The 11,538-nt window shown below is 39.8% G+C and overlaps 1 protein-coding gene across 1 annotated transcript in view; it reads left to right on the plus strand.

Moving 5' to 3' along the window:
- Positions 1-5,541: 5,541 nt before the first annotated feature.
- LOC108234690 (vasoactive intestinal polypeptide receptor 2) overlaps positions 5,542-11,538 on the plus strand; it is a 27,415-nt gene continuing 21,418 nt past the window's right edge. Inside the window, exons 1-2 of the mRNA XM_017414067.3 lie at positions 5,542-5,960; positions 10,571-10,673. Coding sequence (XP_017269556.1) covers positions 5,901-5,960; positions 10,571-10,673 — 163 coding nt within the window. The 5' untranslated portion in view covers positions 5,542-5,900. The remainder of the gene's footprint in view (positions 5,961-10,570; positions 10,674-11,538) is intronic.

Here is an 11,538-nt window from a genome sequence, read left to right on the forward strand (position 1 = left end):
AGTAAAATGTCATGGTGAACAGTGTCGAAAGCTGCACTGAGGTCCAACAGAACCAGCACTGTGGTTCTCCCACAGTCTGTATTTATATGGATATCATTGGACACTTTTACAAGGGCCGTCTCCGTGCTGTGGTGAGCACGAAAACCAGACTGGAAGGAGTCAAAGCGATTTATTATTGTTAGGAAGTTATTTAATTGTTTAAAAACTGCTTTTTCAACAATTTTTGTAATTGAGAATAGGAAGTGCGAATGAGCGCGCAACAACAGCTGTTACGGTAGCTGATGATCGCAGCGGTGTTGATGTCACACACAGCGCAGAAGAGCAGAGCACGTCACCTTTTAAAATAAAAATAAAAAAGACAGCGCGAGACACCACGGACGCGGGAGCGGTCCTGTGATCGTATGTATGAATCGACCTATATTGCTTTGACTGGGCTGAAAAATAAAATTTTAAAAATGCTAAAAACAAGCTAGGGTTGTACAGTTGCCGTCCATCCCGTAAAATACGGAATCTTTCTTTATTTGGCAGTTAAACGTTGACCCAATATGGGACGCGATTTGTTCTGTATTTCCATAAATATCCACGGTTAGACACATCTGTCACGCACATACATCAACTCTAAATATTATGACAATGAACAAAACAGAGGAAATATTAAGACCAGCAAAATTGTCGACCGGTCCGCCAACAACTTCTGCTGTCACGGTTGCCTAGCGACAGACAAACAACTCACGTCACTGCTGCTAACATCCGGGTCATTTTAAATGTCCACACGATCCTTTTGATATCGGGTGGACAGGAGAGTAATACGGCAGATACATAAGGATGAGGCAGGCATCAGAATACAGTTCCTCTTCATCTCCTGAGTCTAAGATGATCGAATGTTCTAATTGATTCAGCTTCCAGCTGTGCTTTTAGTAGAATATTGTGGTTTGATTTATTGCTTAGGATGTTGAGTTTGAATGGTCACTTTATGTAATATTTCTTTGCATTAGGCAATAAATTTAAAAAAATGAATCTAATAACTTAATAGTTATTAAATAAATATTAGGACAAAATGTTTATTTTTAAAAGTATATACATTTCCTTTATTAGACAAGTTTATTGACGTTAACTCACTTGTGCTCTCATCAGAAAAACTGATGCATGCATCCGTTTATAGATGGATGGATGGCCATACATTTCCCTTGTAATAAATTTTGGCAACGCATCCTGATGGCTCGATAACACTTACTTGTACGTAAATAAAAATGTGTTGAAATAGTGCTACTCTTACCGGAGCGTATGACTGATTGTTTTCTTGATCAGTCCTTTGCAAAATACTCCAGCAAAAAATAAAGAAGGATAAGAGAGAGAAAAGAGTAAAGCAAAGAGTAGAAAAAGAGCAGAAGAGTGTTGGAAATTAAAAGGTGGAGAGGGAAAAGTGGTAAAGTCATGCAGTGAGTGTTGTGTAAAACATAGTGGCTGCATCATTCTAAACATTCTTCTAAAGATAAAAGAATTCACTCACCTTATGCACGCACACACCATATTCCTATACATATACATCAACTACATGACTACACACACTTAATGTACTTATTTACACTTACGTAAGTATATGTTCACATTCATTCACAGCACAACAAAAGCACTTTCACTTACATCCTCAAAGAAGATGATTTATTTTGACGAGGTTTCTGCCCTCGTCAAATGATCCACCAGTTTTAATGCTTATGGTACAATTACTATTACTGCTACTTTATTAATTTTACTACTCATAGGAAACAACAGTGTGTAATTACACTTGATTTATATTGTCAAAATATGAATAAATACGTAAATTGTAATTGTCCCAGTTTCTTCATTTCATTTTGATTAATGTGTCTTTTTTATCCCCAAGTTGAAAATGTCCCCAGATTTAATCTCAGAAATCTGGTGTGTGTGTGTGTGTGTGTGTGTTCACACATGCATGTCTGTGCCTTCACTTACATATAAATGCGCAGACATTTACTTAGATAGCTACATATTGATTATAGTTTTGTGTGTCATTCAAACATTGTCTGTTTTTAGGTTTACTTGGAGGCCAGCTAGGATACCTGAAGACCTTGGTCGAGATATGATCCTGAACGGATGAGTTGAAGATGGGATTGTCTCGGGATCTGACATCTCAGATGTAGAGGATACAAATTCTTGTCCACCTGGACATGTCGGGCTGTGTGGGAACCAACCTGCCCCGGCCAAACAAGATCAGTCAGACACCGAGGAGTCCTCCGAAGAGGAAATGTCACAGCTTCATCTGATCCTGCCACGCCTCCTGCTTCTAGTCATGCCACAGCCAAGTAAATTTCCACAGACTCCCAGTTCCAAGCCACGCCCATGTTGCCATGCCCACGTAATCACAGTCATCTGCTTCACCTGTTTACTTTAGTATATATACCCACAGCTCACAGTCCATAGTTGCCAGATTATTGAACGGTGTATTCCAAGTAAATGTCCAGCGTACCTTCACAGCCCATGCCTGATTCCTCGTTTCATGACCCTTGCTTGCCCCTTTCTGGACACCTCTACGGACTCTGCTTCCTGGTTACCGATCTCGCCACGTACCACTGGACTTCGCCTCTTGGATTTTCCCCTTTTGGATTTGGTTGCTGCTCTCAGATTCACCGGTATTGACCCCTTGCCTGGATTTGGACTCCTTCTCTCGCCCAAGCCCCTTACAGACATTCCTGTCTGCTACCGAACAACAACCCACAGAGGACTTACCTGTTCTGGTCCCGTTTCCCGGCGGTCACGCGAGTGTCCAGATCAAAGACTGTGTTCCAACTCCTAGTCCGTTAACAATAAACATCTTAAAATTTTGTCACTGTGTGCTAGTTCTGAATCCTGCCAAGCCTCGCCTTGTCAGGAAATGGATATTGTGTCCAAAAGAATGAGCCACAAGGGGTCTTACTGGGCAGAGTTACCTCCTACCCAGGCTAAAACACCAAGCCATAATATACTGAGAAGTCGGTCAGGGCCTGCACCTGGGTTTAGCACCATCTCTCCAATAGATGCATGGAAGCTGTTTATCACTGGTAGGAATTGGCAAGATTTCCTTAGAGCTCTGAAAAGAGCTTGTGACTCCTCACATGAAAAGTTGATTGGAAGGTACCCCGAACCTACCAACCTACATCACTGAAGCAACGGGAAGGTGTGGAGTGACAAAAGCTGCAAAGCAGCATCAGGAGAGAGGCACAGGGGGCCAACAGAAGAGAAAGAGGTGCCAGATGTGTCCAAGATACAAAAATCGCAAAGCCACCAATTGGTGTTGGAAATGCAGGACCCCAGTGTGCAATGATCACAGCCAAAAACAAATAGTTTGTGACAACTGCACACAGTGAACAGAGAAAAGACGTTTGTGTGAGTGGACGGTGTTCTGGTCTCATGTATGTTCTTTCTCTTTTTTGTCCTCTGGACAGACTTATAGTAACTTTTGAAGATTTTTGATGTTATTTCTTTTGAAAAAATGCTATAAGAAGTTATGAATAAGCATGATAAAAGTAGAATCAGTCTTTTGTTGACCTAAATATAATCACCTTTAACCAAAATTAAAGACATCTTTTAAATTCATTGCAAAAACACATTGATTCTAATTGGCTGTCTACTGCAGTTATATTGTTTATATGATATTGTTTTATTAATTTAATGAAATCTGACCAACACATTCATCTGTTCTGTACTGTCAACTTTTAAAAAAGGTTCTGAAATAGTAAAGTCACATTTGTTATCAGTCTTCAGACTGACTTATTAGCATAAAAACAACACTTGTGATCAGGACGTTTTATTGCTGCAAACTGTTTTTATTTAAGAACTGAATTCTGACCAATTCATATTTTTTAGACGATGGTTATTATGACTGGGATTGTTAAACATATCACAGTTAAAGCACACAATAAGCCTAAACCTAGAAGTGCTACGCAGATAATATTTTTCAAACGATGCATCTTAGACACTTTCTTGGCATGTTCATGCAGTATTTTGATGATGGACTCACGCAGAAGTTGAGAGATCTCATATCCGATGATCTTATCCTCATATCGGACAACAGAATGCAGTTGTTTCCTGCTGTAAGTCTCGTTCAGCTTCCTTAGCACCTCCTCGTCGACCTGTTCATACATTTGACTTTTAGGATAAAACGTCTCAGGAGGAGTGATATCTTGAATCGCCTTGGCCGCCAGTAGTTTGATGAATTTAAAACCTTTTTGTCCCACACAGTCCACATCGTTTAGACGTCCAGACTTCAGCAGCACACGGACAGTTACTACAACTGCGAAGAAGCCCAGTGGGTCTTTCATAGCTGCAGCACGGAGGGTTTCTCTGACAGCAGCTGGATTCTTGTTCATTGTAGCAGGGTTCACACTATCGCACTTTGACACGTCTGACTGCGATGAGGGTTATTCCAAAATGACCCAGAATGCTCAGAACTCAGAATACTAACAGTCCCTTTGAAGTATCATTAGAACACATGAGTGTGCCTTTTATACAGCACATAGAATGTTCCTTTGATAGATCATAGGGACAAAAGTTCTAACATTATCTGGTGTGGGACTGCAGCTTCAGGCACTGGAGCGGGGTTTGAGTCCCGGAAATAACACGATTATTTTTTTATTTAATCTTTTTATTTTTAACTTTGTGCCCTCTTAAACAACTTGAAACTTGCTCAAAACTACAAAACATTCAGGCTTCTAGAATTGTGCCGCTCAAGGTGGCTGCATGTTGGAGTAGCTCTGTTCCATTCATTCTGAGATATTGCTTTTGAAAACTTTATTCCTCTTTTTTTCTTGATGTAAATCACTTTTTAGATGATTATTTCCTCTGGTATCAGATGCTGTGCAGCTGGAAGCATTTTTACTGAAGCCTTTTTGCTTTTGGACTTTTGGTTATGATGCGTAACCATAACAACCATAACAACAAGGTGGCTTTTTTTTCCACAATCGGGAGCAGTTGATTAACATCTTTTACTCTTCAGTGTTAAACGTGTAGAACCCTGAAGTCCAGTTATGGCCAGAACCAAGCAGACCGCCCGGAGAAGGAAGTCTGGGTCTCCCTGCTTAGGCTGCTGCCCCCGCGACCCGACCCCGGATAAGCGGAAGAAGATGGATGGATGGATGGATGGATGGATACACGAATAACCTTTTACCTAAGTGGGAGAACAAGGTAAGTGCATAGGCATCTGCTCAAGTAACATTTTTTTTATGGGGTGAAAATTTTTTACCTTTTATTTTATCATATACATAGCTTTGATTCAAACTATAGATGGTAAAATCAAAAAGGATAACAAAATTGCTTCCTTTTTCGACTTCACTACAAGAAATAAATCCAAGTTTGATTTTTTTCTGCGTGAAATTTAACCTCCAAAATAAATCTGTTCCTTCAGCTGTGATTCTTCTTTTCTCCTCAGTCAGATGTTTTCACACGAGGTCGCTGTTGGATTGTGGTCTCAGATTCCTGCAGGCTGTTTCAGGTCTGCAGCTGGAGCGCGCGCCGCTCCTGAGGGGCAGTATTTTAATGATAGCGCACCATGACCATGGGTTCATTTTCCTCTCTGCGCAACTCCCATCAGGATTCAAGTTGCTCGTGTCTGTTTCAGCCTGCTGTGTGATATTTAATCTTCTCTGCGTCTTTATCTCATCCAAACCAACATTTCAGACTGACATGCGCTCATATTCTTCAAAGTGAGCTCTGGATCTATGCTGGAACTCTGTGCGTAAAGGTGACGAACGAGGCGCAGAAATCCCGATTTAGCTGGGATCCTAAACCTCTCCGCCTGCAAGTTTGGTTGGGTTTCACCTCAGTTGTTTCCCGCTCAGGATGACTAACAGGTGAGATCTGAGCTGCTCCTCAGGTGGGTCCAGCCCTCCGCCGGATCAGATGTGACCATGTCCTTTACGCACCGGCGCGGTCTGCTTCTGCTCTTCTTCATCCTCCACATCCAAACGGTCAGTCTTGATTTGAATAAAATGTTCTTAGGAAATAACATTCAGTGACAGCACTCTTAAAAAGACAGGGAGAAACGCAGACTAAAAAATAAGCCTCAAATAAACAGTTGCTGGTCAAAAAATGATATCCTTAAGGTTCTTGAATCTGAGCAGCAGTAGTTTCTGATGGTCCCATATGTAAACATTTAGGTTTATGTAGTGTTTTATGTAGGAAATAAAAAAAAAACAACCTTCAGTTCTTTGCAGGTATTTGTTGAATATTAAAAACTTTATGACTGTGCGTTTAACTGCATGCGTGAGTCTAATTAGTTTGTGGTGGGAAAAAAACCTTTAATTGTTTACTGATTGATGTGATTCTTTCTGGATTCCTGCTGAGGTCAGACAAGGTTTAGGATTTATAACTGGGTCCTGACCATTTTATCTTTTACCTCTTTTATCTGTGTGCTTCCATCAGATTGAATCAATCAAATAATTCATCCAGTTTCTTTGTCTTTCTTTATTTTTAGCTTCTCTTGTTTTTGTTTGAACTAAAATGGAAATGTTACAGAAGGGAGAACATTTCAAAGCCTTTTGAACCCCAAATGTCTGCAACTTTATCAATTTTTGTTCTCCCTGAAGCCAGACCTACAGTCCAGAAATATCTGCCTACAATTATGGAACCTTATGAGACAGTCAAATTACCAAAGAGTGAAAAAAAGATACAAAAATCAACAACACATAGTTGCTTTTTTTCACTGGGTCAAGAAGTGGGTGTTAATGTTCCGCCTGTGTCTGTGAAAGTGAGTGTCCTTCTGTCTGTTAGCAAAATATCTCATGAACTCTTCAAAGAATTTGAGCAAAACTCTCAGAATGTAACCAGTAGATGGACATCTAGAACTGATTACCTTTAAAGTCAATCTAATTTAAAATGGCTACCACAGCTAACACAACAATGACTACATTTGTCAATTTTACAGATATTGAGCTAAAATTTGGTGTGGTAGTAGCTGAGAGTCATCCTCAACACGTAGGAGTGCCAACAGATCACACAAGATTTTGCAGTATCACAACATCATATACAGTAATTTTAAAGGTTTTACCAAAACAGCTACATCTATAACTCATTTGTAAGTGAAGATGATCTTAGTTTAAAACTCTGGCTTTAAAGGTGACGGTCGATATGCATTCCTTCAAGGAAGGAGGGTGTGTGTGTGTGTGTGGCAGCTTGGAAATCTTTGCAGTAAATCTTCCTGTAAACAGACCTTCTGCTCACACACACATGCATACATACAACCAGTACATAATTCATATACTTAAAGTGTGTGAGCTCTATCGCAGTGTGTGTCCCTGCTTAACATGAGGCTGGACCAGGAAGTGCCCGATCTGACAACCATTTATCAGCAGCCTTAAAACGAGTTCACATTTAAACTTCATCTGCAGCTGGTGCTAACGAGGTGACGTAAATGAAATATTACAATCTGAGCGTTTCTGAATGAATCGGAAACATCATCAAAACTATATGGGTCCTGATTGTTTGACTCACTGTTGTAGCTCAAAACTGGGATTGTTTTGGTTCACTTTGTTCTACAAACTTCATGTTTCCAGTCAAAACTCATTTTAAGTTAGCAAGGAATGCATATCAGCCGCTGCTTTTTCTGCCAGAGTTTCAAACTAAGATCATATGTTGAGAAATGATGGAGTTGTAGCCGTTTTGGTCAAACTTTGTAAATTTGACCAAAACTTTTGTAAATTATAGTAGTCTCATCTACTACCACACCCAATTTTACCCCAATATCTGTAAAATTCACTGACTTGTAGCCATTTTTCTGTTTGCTAATGTAGGTCAGCTGTGGTGGCCATTTTAAATTAGATTGACTCCAAAGTTAATCAGCTGTAAATGATTACTTTCTGAGAGTTTTGTTAAAATCCATGTCCTGGTTAGTGAGATATTTTACTAACTCAGCAGACAAACACACACGTACACACAGGCCAAAGCATCACCTCCTGCCACTAAAGGTAAAATTCAGGTGACAATGACTTTAAACTTGAGCTTTAACACTGGCTTTTGGCCATCTTAATCACGCTGTGTCATACTTATTTATTACGTCAGACATGTATCTGTTGTTGAAGCGATATTTATACAGAAATAATGTTTTGTGGTATAGTTCTAAGCAGTCAGTATCTTACCTGAAGTAGACAGCAGTCAAAGCTGTTTAAAAAAAATAAGAGATAGTGTCTTTGAGGACTCAGGCTCCGGCTGAACTTCTTTTATACCTTGTTGCCTACATGATAGACTATTTTATGTTGTCACTTTTTTCTCCTAACCAAACATCATACTGTCATATTTGTTAGAGACCTCCTTCAGACAGACCAACAAATCCATTACGATGTAAAAAATTAGTCAGAACTTAGAGGCTCTTGGCAGGGTCTTGACCAGGTCTTAAGAACCCAGTAGGCTTCCCATTTTGTGTGATAAAGCATGATAGGTTTTTTGATAGGTTTTGGTCATCAGAGAACTTGAAGCAGGACTGACCATGCTGGTCCCATGTCTACAGGCTATGACCATGATTGTGACGAGGTCATGGTACCAGTCCAGCAGATTTGACACCTGTAGCTGTATCCCGACGTGACTGACATTCAAGACAAGGCGGGTGTATAGAGTGTGGTGGGGACACAGGAGAGCAACTCAAGAATATGGAAAAGAGCAGGAAAAACCTATTTGGCAAGTTCTAAGCCCAGGTGGAGTGCTTCACTTGAGTCAGGGACGGAGCTTTGCCTCAAGAGGAGGCGTTTAAGTATGTGGGAGTCTTGTTTACCAGTGATGGTAGGGTGGAACAGGAGATGAATTGTCACCTCAGGGCCTCATCTGCAGTAATAAGGGCATTGTTCTGTTTTGTCATGATGAAGAAGGAACTGAGCCAAAAGACAAAGCTGGTGTACTGATCAACGTTCCAACCCTTACCTATGGCCATGAGGCGTGAATCATTACTGAAAGAACAAGGCTGTGGATACAAACAGCTGAAATGAGCTTACTTTGTAGGATGGCCAGGCTCAGCCTTCGAGGTAAGGTGAGGAGCTCTTTTATCTGGGGGGAGTTTGGAGAAGAGCCTCTGCTGAACATCGAAAGGAAGCAGCTGGTTGGTTCAAGCATCTGATTAGGATGCCTCCTTCTGGAGGATTTCCAGACACATCCCACTGGGAGGAGACACCGCAGCAGACCCAGAACTTACTGCTGGATGGATCATGTATCCTCTCTGGCCTGGGAATGCTTTGGGATCCCCCAGGAGTATGAACCTGGGGAATGCTGCAGGGAAGAGGGATGTCTAGGTTTCCCTCGGACTTGTTGCTTCTACAACCCGACCATAGTTAATAGGCAGAAAATAAATGGATGGATGGATGAGAGTGTAGCAGAATCATGATTATCTTCATAGTGAGGGAGATTTTCCAAATTTGCTGTGATCCAGCCACAAACTGAACTGTTCTTTATTTATTCTGCTGCAAATCAGCAGTGACTCAACTAGTATTAAAACAACAAACAGTAACATTTTGCCATTGTTTTAGTTGTTTGAGCTGCTTTAAATAGTTCCTGCACTGAGTTACCTCTTAGCTGGTCTCCTTAATGAGAATTTCTCCCTGATTCTTTAAACTGAGATCACTCTGACTGCTCTCTACTGCAGGTGAGATGCTGACTAATCCACACAATCCCATTTTAAAATGAAACAAGCTGCTGTATTTAAAAAAAAAAAAAAAAACTGTCCTAGGGGTTCTTCCTGTTGTTTATGGGAAATGGAGATAGTCATATAAACAAACAGTATTTAAGAAATATTATATTTTATCCCATAGATTTAAGTTCAAGTTTAGTGAAATAAAAACATTTTTTTTTTTTTAAATGCAGCATCATGGGATGCAGTTAAGCAAGAAAAAATGATTTGGTTTGGCTTGCTTAGCATTAAAAAAGTGTGAAAAGTATCACTTTTATTTATGCAACCTTAAGTTTTAGCTTTGGTAATACATTTTAAATGTAGAAAGATATTGGAGGAATATTTTATTTATTCCTTTTCTTAGAACTTGTTCTTAAAACTGAGTAAAATACCTCTGAACTTCTTGTTCTCAATAAACCTGCCAGAAAAATCACAAAACAGCTTTGAGCTGAGATTCCTGCCTTCTGTTGATGAATAAATCTCTGATGTTCAACGCATATTAAAGTCCCTAAAACCACAAGAAACAAAAACATTGTAAAGTGTTCTTCAGCATCAAACTAATCCTAAAACTTTTAAAGGATTAAAGACACTATCGTGATTCTTTGATTTATTGTTGTCGTAAAAAACTTGGAAATCTTAAGTGCTTGAAGGGGGAAAAACATCTGGACTTGATTTTTTTATCTGTAAATGCTCAGACTGATTCTGATCTGACTGGATGAGAATCCATTTACCGTCCAAACTAGAAAAATAAGGAACAGAATGAGGTCATGGGGAATTTCTGAGCTGCAGTTTGTCAGACTTTCACTCCCTGAGCAGCTGGATGTGAGCAGATTGCAGAAACATGAAAACTGCAGCCTGAAAGCAGCTCAGACCTTTAACTGCCAGAAGTTTGTTCATGTTTATAATATTTATTTCCTGTCATTCTGACAGGTTAATGGAAGGTTTCCTCACTGCCAGCTTTACTGGGAGATGGAAAGAGCCCAAGCAGAGTGTGAAAAACAGCTACGAGAACAGCACACGCTGAATAACACAGGTATGGCTAATCTTTGGCTATCAGCTACTACCACACCAAATTTTAGCTCAATTTCTTTAAAAGTGACTGAGTTATAGCCATTTTTGTGTGTGTTTTTTTTTTTAAGTTTGCTTAACTGTGGCAACTACCTTGAATCAGGATGACTCCAAAACGTAATCAGTTGTAGATTTACATCAATTAATTATTTTCTGAGTTTCATTAAAACCCATCCAGTGGTTCATGAAACATTTTGCTAACAGACAGCCCTTTTGACGGAGGGCAAAAATAAGAACTGATGATCAAGTTCTACAAAAAACACAGACCCAAAAATACACAAACACTAAAACTGTTGCGTTTGTGTGTCAGAAACACAAGTTATACGCAGCAGAGCTGTCCTGTTTGTTCTGCAAGGTTTGAACCTTTCACCTTAGTGATGATAAAATGTTTTATCTGCAGCTTGTGCAATGCTTTCTTTTATTCTCACACTCAATCCACACAAAAATGCTTAATCTTCAGACATGAGCTGAAGATCGTTTCTTATAAGTCCGGACGTTTGACACAGTTTTGTAACTTTAGTTACATATTTAGCGTTATTTAACCACCTTTAAGGTTAATGATTATCTATATTAGGAATAATGAAAGCACAATAAGACTTAGGATGATAACTTCAATATGAGGCAAAAAATCAGCCAGAACCCTGGATAGTCTTTGCAAAGTCGTGGGAAGTTGTACTAGGATCACAGTGGGCTCCTCAATATACATGTGATAGAACATGATAATACAAATCACTTCATAATATAGCCTGGTCCCCACAAGTACCCTGTATGTTACCTCACAAGTACCCTGTATGTTACCTCACAAGTACCCTGTATGTTACCTCACAAGT

This window comes from Kryptolebias marmoratus, linkage group LG21, assembly GCF_001649575.2.
Source record: "Kryptolebias marmoratus isolate JLee-2015 linkage group LG21, ASM164957v2, whole genome shotgun sequence".
In the NCBI taxonomy this organism is placed as follows: Eukaryota; Metazoa; Chordata; class Actinopteri; order Cyprinodontiformes; family Rivulidae; genus Kryptolebias; species Kryptolebias marmoratus.